Source organism: Aotus nancymaae, unplaced genomic scaffold, assembly GCF_030222135.1.
Source record: "Aotus nancymaae isolate 86718 unplaced genomic scaffold, 86718_ANA_hifiasm-v0.15.2.pri h1tg000008l, whole genome shotgun sequence".
Classification (NCBI taxonomy): domain Eukaryota; kingdom Metazoa; phylum Chordata; class Mammalia; order Primates; family Aotidae; genus Aotus; species Aotus nancymaae.
In genome coordinates this window covers 27,317,925-27,334,520 of record NW_026988419.1, presented here as the reverse complement: position 1 = coordinate 27,334,520, position 16,596 = coordinate 27,317,925, and the positions used below count along the sequence as shown (strand labels likewise).

The following is a 16,596-nucleotide window of genomic DNA, read 5'->3' as shown; positions in this document are numbered from 1 at the left end:
AATAATAATAAATAATAAATAACAGAGCCATTCGCAAATATGTTCTTAGCTTCCTTCCTTGATTGTTTACAGCTGGCTTCAACATTCAGTTCTACACCCACAGCCTCCCCATCTGTATCTTCTTCAGCTTGGACCTCTCTTCTGAGTGCTAGTGGAAGGGGAGCCGGCCATCTCCCCCTGGCCCCTGCTCCCAGTTCAAACTATGTGTACTCAGAACCCACTGGCTCTTTCCAAATTGTAGCGTGTTCACAGCCATGCTGCCCACTTGCACCATCACTCTTCCAGAAACCCAGGAAGGAAGCATCTTTGGCTCTCTCCTCTCCCCTGCCCCTTACATCTTTATCACTCTGTTTCCAAGTCATTTTGATTTCCTCCTTCCTTCACGTTTTTTACTTCCACAAGTAGGTACAACTTCATTATCTAGCCTGACTATTGCAGTAGTCCCCTTCCCTCAAATTATCTCACTGCAATCTTACCTCAATCGTGAGGAAAGATACGATTTCCTGAGTCCCCACTGATCATCACTCCCACTCCAGCCTTCCATGCTCCTTTTGCTCAGTCACCCATTAGCTTCTCTGCTCCTCACCACTTCTCCCTCACGTTAGACTCCAGACAAGCTCAACTGCTCAGTGTCCTTACACAAACACTGAGGCATCCCAACCGCTCATGCGGCTCTCTCCACCTGCAACACCTTCTCCATTTCTGAATGTCCAAACACTGCCCCTCTACGGAGGCTTTGTTCAGATCACTCTACCCAGGGCCAGGCACAGTGGCTCACACCTGTAATCCCAGCACTTTGGAGGCTGAGGAGGGCAGATCACTCTCCTCTAGAAAATTTGCTCTATCCTTTGGTTGGAAATGATCTTCCTGACTTGAGCTTACACGGCACTTTACCATTCTACTAGGCAGTTGACAGTGTTCTTTCTTGTTTGCACGGATGGTTATGCAACACTCCCCTAATAGATGGCAAAATCCTTCAAGTGTATAATCCAGTTGTGATTCATTTTCATGTGTCTCACTGTCCCTAACACAAAATGCCCAAAAATATAACTAAGTGTATAAAAACGAATGGAAGGTCAGAAAGACTGAAAACTGGAAAGACGAGAGACTAGAAACAGCAATAGCATACTACCATGAGGCTGACTGAAATTTCAGGGTGCCAAGTGATGAGCATCATCTTTCCATCACAGGGATTTGCAGTAGGAAGAATAACTGACCATAGTCACAACATGTTAAAGATGACTTTTCCAAGAAGACATTTCTGTGAAAGGAACAAAATAACATCACTGGTATAGTCTGGATTGTCTCAAATTCATGTGCTGGAAACTTAATCCCCAATGGAAGTGTTGAGCAGTGGGGCCTTTTGGGAGATGTTTAGGTCATGAGGGCTGTGCCCTGATGAACGGATTAATGCCACTGTAAAAGGGTTTGATGAGGAAGTTTGTCCCTCTTTGCCCTTCTGTCCTCTGCCATGTGAGAACACAGTATTACTCCCCTATGGAGGACACAACATCCAAGACATCCTCAGGAACAGCCCTCACCAGATGCTGATGCCTTGATCTTGGGCTTCCTAGCCTCTTTAACTGTCAGAAATAAATTCTGGTTCTTTATAAATTACTCAATCTCTGGTATTGTTATAACAGCACAAAACAGGCTAAGAAAATCACCTTAATGTTTAGACCCACATATTGCATTACAAATTAATGCAAATATAGGTTTTTTTTTAAAATTCAGGCTTTTTAAAAAATAAATAGAGACAGGTTTCACTTCGTTGCCTAGGATGGTCTTGAATTCCTGTGCTCAAGCAATTCTCCTGCCTCAGCCTCCCAAAGGTGCTGGGATTACGGGAGTGAGCCACCATGCCCAGACAATACAGGCTTTTTAAAGAATTACTGTTAGGCTGGACATGGTGGCTCACGCCTGTAATCCCAGCACTTTGGGAGGATGACGAAGCCAGGAGCTCAAGACCAGCCTGGTCAACAAGGCAACACCCCATCTCTACTAAAAAATACAAAAAAAATTAGCCAGGCATGGTGGCCTACACCTGTAGTCCCAGCTACTTTGGAGGCTAAGGCAGGAGAACTGCTTGAACCCAGGAGGAGGAGGTTGCAGTGAGCCAAGATCACACCAACTGCACTCTAGCCTGGGCAACTGAGCAAGACTCTGTCTCAAAACAAAAAAAGTTTCTTCAAGTTTTGTATTGTTTTTAAATTTTGGTTATAAAACATGAAGAAGTTGTTTTATTTGTGAAGCTATGAAAATGAAAAGAGAAATCTATTTCTGATTTAAAGAAATAGAAACTGGCTTGTAAGCCTTCCTTTATAGCAAATAACAATTTCAAATGCAACTTCTGGTTGGACTTCAAGGCTGGATACCATAACAAAAATCACTTTGGGGCCGGGCGCAGTGGCTCACGCCTATAATCTCAGCACTTTGGGAGGCCGAGGTGGGTGGATCACGAGGTCAAGAGATCGAGACCATACTGGTCAACATGGTGAAACCCCATCTCTACTAAAAATACAAAAAAATTAGCTGGGCATGGTGGCACATGCTTGTAGTCCCAACTACTCGGGAGGCTGAGGCAGGAGAATTGCTTGAACCCAGGAGGCGGAGGTTGCGGTGAGCCGAGATTGCGCCATTGCACTTCAGCCTAGGTAACAAGAGCGAAACTCTGTCTCAAAAAAAAAAAAAAAAAAAAAAAATCACTTTGGATAGAATTTGATTGATCCACAGCTATTACAAATATTAATTATTGTTAGTTCAACCATAAAGATCATGACTATATCTGCCTAGAGTTACTGGTAAAACACAATATATTTAAAAAAAACTGTATTCAAATAAAGGTGGAAAATACTTACCCTGCATTAGCAGCTTCCATCAATATCCCAGCAAAGAAAATTATACTAAAAACAAGGCTACTTCACAGCAAGATTTATTAATACATCCAAAAGAAAGAAAGAAAAATGATTTTGTCACACTATATACAGATAATACATACAGTGTTTCATACACATATTACATCAGTTTTTACACAAGAAAAATATACATAAAAATGTAAACTTTTGTATACAAAAACCCTTAAACAAATTAAACAAGGACCAGATAACAAAAGGAGACCAATTCATTATTATTTCATCAAATTTTTAAAACAGTAATACAGTACATTCATTGAGATATATATGGAAAATGTGAACCATCTCTTCTTGTTTAAAGGGAAATTACAAACCAAAAGCCAAGCACTTCCCAAAATGTGGTCTACCCCAGCAGTGCTGCACCCAATGCCACAGATATGCCTTTCCATCAGAACTGGGGGCTCTTATCAAAACCCGCCCATCTCCTCAACTTGCTGCTACTGTCTGTGCAGACAAGTGGCTCCTGGCTTTTGTGCATATAATTAAACTCACAGCCACTATGAATACAAATACAGAGGAGAGATTCTCAGTTTGTAAGTTCCCTTTAAGCAGCTTTTATGTTTTTGTAATTATTTTTTAATGCATGGCCTGTTAAACATACTTGTGTGCCAAGGTGAATGAGAACACTGAAAAAGAAGGGCTTTGAGAACTGCTAGTCCTTGCTACCGTGCAGTTTCTTTGTTAAAAGAGATTTTAAAACTGTCCAACCTGTCTCATTTACCGGTTTCAAATAAGCTACCTCACCTTTGATTTCCCACTGCAACTTGGTTTCGACTTACACTTCAGTACTGTAGTTGTTAGTACCATACAATTGCCAACAGGCTTTTTGTTAAAGGCTACTTCTGATATCAGGTTCCAGCTAAGCTACTCGTAAAATCACTCAAATCCCAACCTCTCTATTTTAGTCTTCAGGAGTATTCTTACTTCACTGTTTTTTGTAAGTAACATCTTACAATTTAGGATTGTCTATCTACCTTCCTCTCTCTGCAAGTTCTTGAGATGTAATTTGCTGCCAACTCTTCACAAAATAAAATAATATTTAATAGTTCTTCCTTAATAGTCTTGCATTCAATGTGTCAAACTGATGTACTAATGAAAAATACCTGAAACAGTGGGGAATGATAATTAAATCTATTTCAAGCACATGCAACTTGGAACTCTCAAAAAAAAAAAAAAAAAAAGTTTGGGAAGGCCCTTAACTAAAATGTGCTTAAGACAGCTTCATGAGAGAGCTGCCTTCTTTCAGATTTGAATTTTGAACAAGGCGAAATAACAGTTAGGTGATATATTTCCCTGCAGCATGAGAGTAGTCGACTTCCCCCAGGCAAAATGATCTCAATAATCATTATTTATTAATGAAAGAAGGAGGCATGTCGGTGAATTAAGTTGATCTAGGAGACAGCGGATGACAATGACGTACACGAATGGAAATATTAGGATCGCTTTATACGTGAAATAAACAGTCTGGTCTGTGGTACATCTCCACTTCAGAGAGAGGAAAAATGACAAAGCTCCTCAAGTGAATCTCTAGCTCTTTCTTACTCTCATGGGACAGATGGCATTTTATAAAAGACAGTCTCCCTTTCAGTTAAAAAAACATACAACAATAAAAGGAAAAGGAAGATAAATAAATAGTGTGTGATGTCTTTAGATGAGACTTTTAAATGTTCTTTAAATAACTTTTGATAATGTATTTTAAATCATTACATACAACTGCCACTGCAGTGACAATATTCCAGTAGGGGCAGCATTTTGCTAAATGTAAAAGATTGCCATTTAAAACTCATACATATACATGTGTATATACAGTTATATCAACACTATTTATATACATATATATCTAGAGAGCAATATTTCATTGCCTTTGAATATCTATATATCTACTCCCACAATATATACCAGAGACATACTGTGTGAGTACATATGAAAGCATATGTACACATGCTCTGACATGTATATATACACTTTTGTCTGTGTGTGCATAAGAGCTTTAAAGGCACAATATATAGGGATGCAAGTTTTCTAGACAGCTGCAGCAAAGTTAATACAGAATGTCACAAACTGAGAAAAGTCGAAAGGAAATATAGCAGAATTCATCACACAGAAATTCATCAAAGCAGTTTCATCATGAGAAAAATGAGTTAGTTACAGAATTCAAGAGGCTTACATGTGACCTTGGATGCTTTCCATTAAAATGTAAATGGTGAAGTTATGATTAAACTACAAAGCAAATAAAAATATGTAAATGACAAATTAATGACAGTAAGTGTGGAAAAAACCTAACACTAATATCAATTATAAATCATAATTATGTTCTTTTTTAAGTAAAATGTCCCCAAATTATTGAGATAAAACTTTCAAATTCATTTTATTTGAAGGTTGGCTTTCTGTTTGTTTTTGATACAAAGATGAATGCCTAATTCTCAAAATTACTATTGATAATATTACCAAAACTTGTATCTTCTGGGAAAATTTCAGAGATAAAGTTATCTTTAAAAGAAACAACAGAGAAGTTGATGAAACATGCTTAAGCCAAATGCTTCTGGCTAGAAAAGACAGAACTAAGGGGGGAAAACACAATGATGTGTGATTTTTCTTTTTAAAGCGATGAGAGACTGATTAGTAGAAGGTTGTGAAGATGAAGAAGAGTGGAACTGGCAAGTAAGAATTGTTCAGACAGGCATTCATTGTGTAATATCCATAAACAAGACTATAACCCAAAGGACTTCCATTTTAGTATGTTCTGATGATGTACTCTAGACTGTCACCTCCTCTGGCTTACAGAATAATCCAGAACTTTCCATAGATGTTAATCTTGCTTAACAAAGGCTGTTTACCTATTATACACACACATTTTTAAGGGAAATATATGTATATAGCTTTATCTATACACACACATATACATACGTGTATATATAGATTTATACAAATGTATAAATAAACATAATACTTTTCAATCTTTCCATTGACAAGGCAAGTTCACATTCAGCAAAGTGCCACCACATCCCATATACACATCTCTGTACAGATATACACATAAGGGTCTGTTTTCACCCTTCAATCGGGAGAATTTATTCTAGCAAATCCCATTAACCAGCAACTGAAGGGAGAAATGGCACCAGTACAAACTCCCTTCTTTCATTTGCATGCATATGTACAAGAAATATGCAGATTAAAAAAAAATCCCAAAACAAGAGTGAATGAAACTGGGAGATGCTGCAAAAATACAACTGTAGAAAAGAACAGCATACAGAGCTTTCCTAGGTCTTCGCTATATCTAAGATGAAGTAAATGACGCGTAAGAGACAACTACAAATTCAGGTATATTATCAGAAGTTGTTTTGACATTTCAAAGTACATGATTTTTTAAGTATTAAAAATAAATGTAATTGGAGCATTTAATAACAACTCTAATTTTGACTATTTCAGACCACCAGATACTCCAGTAATGAATGTATAGCAAAATGACAACTTAAAATTCAAAACATAGGGATGTATTATCTTTAATCCATATGAATCAGGGGTAGTACAATTTTTCCTATAGCTAAAATATGGGGATGGGAGCACTCTTAATAAATTAATAGCACAACTGAATACAAGTTTTTTGAAAAATTTTGGAAATCAATGAAATCACCCCAGCTTTGAAATATGCATGGTGAAATGATGCCACCAACTCCTTAAACAAAGTAGCCCCTTCCAAAAATTCTTTATGAAAGGCATATACTTTTTCTTAACTTCACCAAGAAAAGATGATCAACAATATTTTCTTACTCAGAATATGAAGAAATCTATTATTAACATAAAAAAAGTTCAACAGATCTCTGGTCCCATCACCACAATAGATAAACACAGCTCATGTCTGGGTCTGTCTGTCTCCCTCTCTTATTTTTATGCTCAAAAGTGAGAGGCTGATCTCAGAACCTCCTGTTTCTCATGTCATTTTATGAACACAGCATAATGTAAGTTAATCCAAAGGTTAACATAAAATGCACATGATATCAGAGCTAGCCTTTTAACATAAGATAACGTAATGATGAATTTGGTGTATTTATACAACAGAGACAATGAGAAAGTAACTCCAATACCCTCAACTAAATAAATCATGTTTCTACAATACATTCGGTTACCTTTATCTATTTTTATATAAGCACACATTCATATCTCTCACACACGTGCCCCCAATGTATATTTTTGCATGTGTGTAAAAAATACAGACATATACATGCACACGAGTAATTTAGTTCTATTTTAAAGTCACAGTGGGAATTCCTTAGTGAGGAGGGTAAAAAGTTCCTGAATAAGACGCTGAGAACATCTAGATTAATTATTTTCTCTATTTTACTTCCCAACTTACAGAATAAACTGTAAATTAAAGAATAAATCCATAGGAAATAAAAGAGGTCTTAAAAACTTAGTTTACAAATTCCAGCTACAGTAGTTGGAGTTTTACTTGATCTAAGTATTTCTATGTACCCTGTAACTAAGCTTCTAGCCATCTTAAGTGTAAACCACAGATCATTTACTAAAGAACATGATTCTCAACAGTTCTAGGAACAGTTCTAAATGGTCTAAAGGTGTTCTACATTTTGAGGCCCCAGGATATCCTTTTATTTTATATATCTGCAAGGTAGCAAAGGATAGCTATACACCTTGACACGGCAGAGATCCAGTGTAAAAAGGTGCTTCACTAGTTTGTCAAAAAAAAAAAAAAAAAAAAAAAAAGCTCATATATATTTAGCTATTAAACACATAAGCAACATAATTCATTATACTCAATACAGCTTTAGTATAAAACTTATAATTTATGAGGTGATGTTAATAGCATAAATTAATATACCTTTTCTCTTAAAATCTACAATAAGTATTCTGAAAGCTCATTGGGGAAGGAAATTTTTAAATAAAAGTTTTAAAGCTGTGCGTGATGGGAAAGGATTCTGTATTCTGAAGCTGAGATGAGAGCCTGGAGGAGAAAGGAAAAAGTCCTATGCAAGACACTGTGGGCTACAACACCAAATGTTTCCTCTTTCTTCCGCTCTCTTCAATGATGAGTCACCTTTAGTTTCTTTTAAAACTATTTTCTTATTTTTAAAAACTGCCCTAATTTCCACAAGGAATCCCTGAGACATACTCAATACTATACAGTGAAAAGAACTATCACTGTTGAGAGGAACAGATTCAACCCTTCCAAACAGATGAAGACAATGTCAACAAGTGTCAAACTTCCCATCGTTTCAGCACTAATCCATTGGAGCCAACTGTACCTTAATGATGCAGGCTGGAGTCATTTCAGGGCAAATCAGTTTATTCCCCCAAGTAAAAGCAATGGTGTGGCATTTAGCTGCACTGGAGCCTTCTGCACTGCAAGCTGAAAATTTTTCCAAGGGGGAACTTTGTGTGCATATAGAGCTTACTTCAGTGGTCCCCAGCTTAAAAAACAAACAAAAATGAACAAATGAAGAAAAAAAAAAAGGAAAAAAACAAGTGAAAGAAGAGGATTCTATTACTCTTCGGCCGGGATTGGTACAGATCATGTGTACATGTGCATACTTCAGGACTGTGGTGGGCAGAGGCAAGCAGGCGGAAGAGAAGATGGAAAGCTGTGCTGCCCTATACAGCTCACTGAGAGTTAGATAGATCTTTTCTTATAAGATTATCATTCTAAACTTTAGATCACTAAAAACTCTGCTGTTCAAAGTAGCCAAACTTCCCCAGTACTGAGGAACATAAGGTAAAAAAAAAAAAGTCATACCAAATTTGCTGGCTCTCTCTCTGAAACATCGTATTTCCTTTAATTAGCTCTGTATCACAGTGCAGAAAGAGAAAAACTAACAAAAAAATAAGGGCTGAAGTGAAAACAGAATTTTTGTTAATTAGAAATAAGGCTCCTGGCTGGGCATGGTGGCTCACACCTGTAATCCCAGCACTTTGGGAGGCCGAGGCGGGTGGATGACAAGGTCAGGAATTCAAGACAGCCCGGCCAAGATGGTAAAACTCTGTCTCTACTAAAAAATACAAAAATCAGCTGAGCGTGGTGGTGGGTGCCTGTAATCCCAGCTACTCAGGAGGCTGAGGCAGGAGAATCACTTGAACCTGGAAGGCGGAGGTTGCAGTGAGCTGAGATCACGCCATTGCACTCCAGCCTGGGTGACACAGCAAAATTTCGTCTCAAAAAAAAAAAAGAAATAAGGCTCCCTAAGTTTGACCCACAGCTGCAGCATTAATGACACAATGACACTGTTTATTAGAAGAGACATAACCATTCATGTTTTCTTTCCTAATTCATTAGTCAGGGAAAAATGTTTAACAGATATTCAAATATGTCCTTCGCTGGTATTTTATTACAAATTATTGGAAAGGTAGTATTTAAAATATTACTTTAATCTACTAAACATGCTTTTGGTTCCCTCTAGAATACAGGAAAGTTCATAAAGATGTTAAGACATTATTAAACTGTTAACTTTTCTACAGAATGCCAGTGAAGATTTAGTTATTTTTAATTTATTGAGGGGGGGAATCTATGTTCTTTCATATATATATGAAAGAACATAGATTTTGATATGTTCCTTTAGATATGAAAGAACACACACACACACACACACATATATATATGTATATATATATATATATACACACACACACACACACACACACACACACACATACATATATATATGATCTGCACCCCCAAGAAATATATTTTTTATCAGGAAAAAAAAATCTTTGGAACAATGTAAATACTGGTGATAAAAAAGATACAAATGAAGACTGTTCAGTATGACTAAATTTTCTTTCAAGGAACCCTCTAAATTGCCTCATTAAACTAGAGAGTTCTGTTGACCATTTAGAAGACCATTATATTAGATTTCTATATATACCAGATTAAGAACAGAATTTTAAAAGAAGTCTAAAAAGAAAGATGAAGAAACTGAAAACTAGACACCCAAAAATATTTTTTAATGAATTTCAAACCTCTTAATTAGTTTAGTGTTAATATCCTCATCTTTTTGCAATACCAACCCACAGCGACCTTCTGAACTAACCTGGAGGAAAGACGATTGCCTCCCATGTGCACTGCTGACTGATGATGCCCATCGACCATCACCAGCACCCCTAGGATGCCAAGGCACGGGAAAGACAGCGGGCAAGCATTGGCGGCGGACTGACAACACAGCATTTACTAGATATGCTCAAATTCTAATCCCACTTTATAAAAACAGAATGGTACAGGTCAACAGAAAGGTCAATTCTTTCATGTAAGAAGAAAACTGTATGGACAGGGCACCTCTGTGCATCACAACCATGGTTTCCTTCCTAATCAAAGAGCTGTTTTTGCCACTGTGGACTGTGATCACGGATTGAGAACAAGCTCTGATAAGGAGGAGCTTTAGTGTCAATCACAGAAAATGATGATTCCTAACTTTCAGGTCAGAGATTGGGCTTATTTTAAAAATAAATCTTATAAATAATTATTTGGCAAAGATAAAGTATTAACTTTCTTTAGCCTTAAGCAACTAAAGACAGTAACACCAACTTTAAGAAAAAAAAATAATAACCTCACTTTCCAATTTGCTCCCCATGCCTACTATTTGCTTCTGATTAAATTATAGTCTTCTCATAGAGGGACACTAGACACACCACACTGCCTGCCAACATGAAATTGCTCAGGAAGTCATTTATAAAGCAGTTATATCACACATGGTAGGTTACTAGAGAAAATAATCCTTTGCTGTCTAAGCTATGTGACGATAATTAGAAATTTTTCCATTGCATAGTCTGTCACTTGGTGGGTTAAGTATAATCACTACTTACTACTATGAGTTGTTTACTAGCTACATTACCTACCCAGATGTGCAAATTGCTAAGCCATTTTTACAGAAGAAAACACAATGTTTTAAGTACTTTAATTAAAATAAGATTAATAATTATGTAGAGAGAGTAAAGGAGAGAAAGCCCATCTTTTCTTCTGATTACAGCCAGTGAATATCACACATTAGAATGGAATTCAGATTCTCAGAGCACAGAATGCATCCATTAACTGCAGGAACTTTGTAAATTAAATCACAGTAACACAATCTAACTGGCCTTTATAAATAGAACCAAAGAACTGCAGAAAGAGAGTGAAACTTCTTTGCCACTATTTCTCACAGGTTTAACACTAGAATAAAAGCAAGTTTCTACCTCATTAGGACCTTATATAAGATTTGTTTTTGATTCCAGTATTGTCTTATGATAGCATAAGTGCTAGTTTAAAAGATATTAATTTTCATATTTCTGGAGTAAAAGACACTTCATTCCTTTCTATACATATTAATAGCAAAGTAACTACTAATAGACAAGAATGGCTCTTATTAACTAAAGGAAAACACACACGGATATCTCTGGGCTTATAGATGTTCTTCTCTCTTCCAATAAAGGGACTCACAAGAAACAGCAAGAGCAAAGCAAATTGCAAACTTGGATATCTGTTTTGAACTAGATAAAATAAGAGGAAAAATTTGTTGTTGGTAATTCCTCAACCCTATACTGGTACTTCTAAAAGTGCCCTTTCCTCAGCTTTCATCATGGGCAACCAAACGAAAACATATTTACTCAAAGTTTTTGGTGTGAAGCTGTAACTAGCAACATTCCTGATAATTTCACGCCTCCTTACTAGAAAGCAGAGAAGGGCTTTCAAATGCACATAAAACAGAAAATTGCAAACAATAAAATGTGCAACTTACTGCAAACTCGGCTTTGTATCATAACTGAAGAATTTTAAGCAGCTAACAAAGGGAGAAATAGTCAGAAAAAGTTCAAATCGACTACCCACGACTTTCCCTTCGCTGTCAAAGGGCTGATGAGGAAGTCAACGTGCTGCTCTGCGACAACCTTTAATTAATACACAATGGAGACTAAACCAAATTGCTGGGGATGGACAGTTATCTAGTGATGCTTATGATGGGTTGTGAAGATAGTTTAACAAACTAAATGACATTTTTGAGCAGAGGTAACTACTCATGACCACTTCATTACAGTACATTAAAATAAAAAAGCTTACTAATATAGATTCACAGGTGAGAAATATTCAAATTATCTGTTCTCACCATTCAGAATAGAAATTTATGGTGATACCAAATATAATTTTGCTTTATGACATAAGTTATAATTTAGAAATTTTGCACTCTGCAAAAAAGGCAAAGCTATTAAAAATAAATCTTCCAATCAATTACCATGATGTAAAAAAAACTAAATATATTACAAACATATTTTTGGCCCACAAAAAGAAACATCAATAAATACAAAATAGGGCATATAATGATTTCATACAGTCATGTGACATTTCCCCTCCATAACCTCAGGCACGTGGTATCTGCATAATGCCTGCTGATCACCATCATTCCTTTAAAAAGCAGAGAAAGAAAAGCTTTCAAAAGAAGGGACTGGTTAGAACTAGCATGGCATAAAGAGATTATGATAGGAAGTAGGAAAATACATCCAATCATTACCTATCAGAAAGGAATTAAGATCAAATATTCCCTGACAAATGAATTATTGAACCACATCAAGAGATATGTTCTCTCTACTTAACTTTTAAAATATATATATATATATATGTAAATTAGACTAGACTCAGGTATAAATAGCCAATGGTATCTCAAGGGACACTGAAACTACTCAGCAAAAGCAGAGTAGAGATGCCTTTCAAATCTAGTTCCACCCTTCTCTGGGGGAAAAAAAAAGGCAGGCAAAAAACCTCACAAATTCATTTCATAGTCACGAACTTCCTAAACTACCCAATATGATTTTTAACCCTAAAATTCTGGCATTTTAAAAACATTTCCCAAAACTATTTTCAAATTTACTTAAACCCAAGTACTTAAATTATTTTAAAAGTACCAAAGAGTGGATAAAATTTATGTCTAATTTCCATATTCTGCTTTGAAAGAAACTTTAAAATGTGTATCCTTCAGATATCACACATCACTTCACAACTGGTACACTGATTCTACAAGTGTCTTCAACATTTTACAAATCTTACCAAAGAATCACTACTGTAAACATGAAAAATTCAAAAGCAAAAGATGGATCGAGGAGTTCACAGATCCCATCTTTTCAAATCTATCTGACCTATCCTGCTTTTTCACATCAAAAGATTTTCTTTAATTACATCTTGCAAATGTATTCCATGAGAGAGGGATTTACAAACAAACATATGCCTGAAAAGGCAAAGGGACCATCAGGCCCCAGAACCCCGGCAGCCTGCAGTCGCCCCAGGCAAGCTTTTCAAGACATCCCTATCTCACTGACAGGAATCCAAGCTTTCTATGTTCTGTTTCTTCTTGGGTTTTAATCAGAAAAAGGTTGTGCAATTCACACGACCAGCCCACCACCCTCCCTATTCAGGAAACTTGAGGAAAAGAAGGACCAACCTTATTAGGATTGTGAGATGTAGGAGAGGAGAAAAGTAAGAGCCTTATACTAATTAGAGGGGAAAAAAAAAAAACAAAACAAAAAACAAACTAATGGGACTGCTGCTTCCTGCACTGCACAAAAACACACGCGTGGGCACACACATACTCACAGGCAGCCAAAAGACACATTTTTTTCTTTTAGTTAAACATGATCAAAATTAGGAATGAAATCCTGGCCTCACTGTGATATTTAGCAGTTGGTGCTAAGTCAGAGTCTTGACCTGCCACACACCATTTGCTGTCTCTTATACAGGAACTGAATTAATATGATCATTCTATCTAGAACCACCTATGTAAAAACCTGGCAATAGAATGGAAAGCATTGATCTGAATACTAGGAAATAGTAAAGGGCACTGGTATTCTGAGGTATCTTCCACTTCTAGGACTTGCTGCTAAAAATCAATCCTATCCAGTCACTGTGCTGAACCACTAAGGAAACCACTGGGGCGGAGTGGGCCTGCCAGGAGGGAATGAGCACCAGTGCTAAGGAGCACATGTGAACACTGTAGCGAGGTCCACTGCAGGGCCACTTATTGAACTGGGAAGGGGGGTGCCCCTCTAATCCCCATCTGTTATTTTTTAAATCTTCTTTAGGAAAAGGGGAGAGGGATGCTAAAGAGGAAACAAAGATAGAAAACACTGGGTTCCCCACCTGCCTGCAAACACACAGACACCCTCAGTTAGGGGAGGGAAAGGGAGAAGATGCATTATTGGTACTTGTAGCTGTGGCACCTGTTACTGTGAAGCCTGTAGGAGGGGCTATAGAGCTGTGGCTGGGCTGCAGGTCCTTAGGAATGCCACTGTGAGAACTCAGCTGGTGGCCAAAGGCTGCGCTGAACTGAGGGAGTTGCTGCTTGGGAGAGGTGGAGGCCATTAGTTCAGCAGAAGGCCCCATGCCACTGAAGCTGGTCTGCGGTAACCCCGGAAGCACACTGGAACTGCTGGGGGTCACGGTGGCGAAGGCAGGCTGTGTGGTCTCTGAGTTCGAAGTGGTGGGTGGCGTGGATAGGGAAGTGGAAAGAAGATGTCCATCTGCGCCGAGAAGGTTGCTAAATGGAGAGGGATCTCCGAGGTTGACAGGGAGATTGCCCCAGTGAGTTCTGGGGTTTACCACTCCTCCAAGTGGCACCTCAAGTTGGGTTGGGAGCAAGTGCTGCGCTATGATGGGCATCTCTGCTGAAAAGGTAGCTGCCATATTATCACCAGAGTACGATGTTGTGTGGGGAGAGGTGATATGGTCACTGTAGGGAGACGGCACATGCTCACTATCATAATGGCTTCCATGGGGCGAGGAGTGTGAATGATCACTGCTGTATTGCTGTCGTGAGGTGATTAGGTCATCTGCCTTGCTCAGCAGCTGGGCAGGATGTGGCCTCTGGGAGGCATGGCTGCCGTCATGAAGTCCATGAAACTGTCCTGGGAAGGCTCTCTCCCCAAGTGCACTCTGGCTGATCAGAGTGGCAGAAGTAAGGCCAACGTTGGCTGGGGCAGAGAACTGCCCCTGGATCTGCCCTGCCAGGGGTGTAGGTGGGTTTGACAAGGTAGCAGAACGGAGCAGGTTCTCATCCAGCTCAAGACTAGAAAAATTATCATGTACTATACGCCCATTCAATAGCTCCCCTAGGTCTGTGTTCACTTCTCGGCTCAAGGATTGTATTCCTGAAGCTCCAGTACCTGTGGAGAACACCCCTATTCCTCTATCTGACAACTCCTGGACTGGCACGCCATCTGACTGGGCAAGGACCCCAATGGTACTCAGGCACTCGAGAGAAGTTACAGCCTGCAAGGCCCGCTCAAGCTCCTCAGCCTCTTCGGTAGTTGGAAGGAGGTCTCCATTCTTCCCTGAGTCAACAAAAGCCATCAAGAATCAGTAGAGCTTTTATCAGTTCCGTATCACAAAAATCACACATTTGAATTATTTTAAACAATTTTCTATTATAAAAGAGTCCCTCTTGAAAAGAAAAGTTTCCAGATTTGGACTGGAAGAAAAAAGTGAAATAATAATCTGCAGGACAAGTCTGAAATGTCAGCTGTCCTGGAACCTGAATCACCATCTTCAGATTATTTACCGAAAAACATCTCAAAACCCATCTTATCCAAGTACTAAATTCTTAGAAACTACGGATTACAAATTTAAAACTCATGGTGACTATGTGATTATACATGTTTTTACCTAAAATTATATCACCATCATTAAAATAGAAAACATAAAATATCAACTTGGATTTGAGACAAAAGGCTGTGTAGAACAGGTCCACCTTGCCTGTTCTACTCCTGACTCTCCCAGCTAGAGGGCAGCTGTGGAAGGTTAAAACACAGACGTTCATACATCTATTTTAGCACAACACTAAGCACTCAGTTCATTCCATGGGTTATCTTTCAAAATGCTTTTGCTTTACTCTCTAATCCTTCTCCCTCATTTTTTTCCCATTTCTTACTAATTTTCATAAAATGGAAACCAGTGGATCTACTTTGATTTCATTTCTAATATTTAAAAAAATCTACTGTTAGGACCTTGATTAATTGCCATGAAAATATTCAATTTTTAACGGTGAAAGAAACATTCTAAGGGTATAAAAGATTTCCCTGGAAAGTAGGGAGGAATTCGTAGGATTAAACAAACTTTGTTTTGGAAAAGTACACTTCCATTGAAGTACAAGGCGGAGCATAAAACTAGGGCAAGTTCTAAAAGACTTCAAAACTCATGCTCTGCCAGGTGCAGTGGCTCACACCTGTAGTCTCAGCACTTTGGGAGGCTGAGGCAGGTGGATCATCTGAGGTCAAGAGTTCAAGACCAGCCTGACCAACATGGTGAAACCCTGTCTCTACTAAAAATACAAAACTTAAGTCGGGCATGGTGGCAGACGCCTGCAATCCCAGCTACTCAGAAGGCTGAGGAAGGAGAATTGCTTGAACCCAGGAGGCAGAGGTTGCAGTGAGCTGAGATGGCACCATTGCACTCCAGCCTGGGCAACACAGCGAGACTCCACTCCCCGCAAAAAACAAAACTCATGTTTAAGATATCCTTGTCCAAAAATAAAGTAAAAGTATTCACTTTAAAGAAACAAAGTTGGGCCAGGCACAGTGGCTCACGCCTGTAATCCCAGCACTTTGGGAGGGCAAGGTGGGCGGATCACTTGAGGCCAGGAGTTCGAGACTAGCCTCACTGACATGGTGAAACCCCACCTCTATTAAAATTACAAAAATTAGATGGGCATGGTGGCACATGCCT

The 16,596-nt window shown here is 38.3% G+C and overlaps 1 protein-coding gene across 2 annotated transcripts in view; it reads right to left on the bottom strand.

Moving 5' to 3' along the window:
* Positions 1-2,916: 2,916 nt before the first annotated feature.
* INO80D (INO80 complex subunit D) overlaps positions 2,917-16,596 on the bottom strand; it is an 85,417-nt gene continuing 71,737 nt past the window's right edge. For both annotated transcript variants that reach the window (XM_012446325.3, XM_064373114.1), the window contains one exon: positions 2,917-15,206. In XM_012446325.3, coding sequence (XP_012301748.2) covers positions 14,041-15,206 — 1,166 coding nt within the window. In that variant the 3' untranslated portion in view covers positions 2,917-14,040. The remainder of the gene's footprint in view (positions 15,207-16,596) is intronic.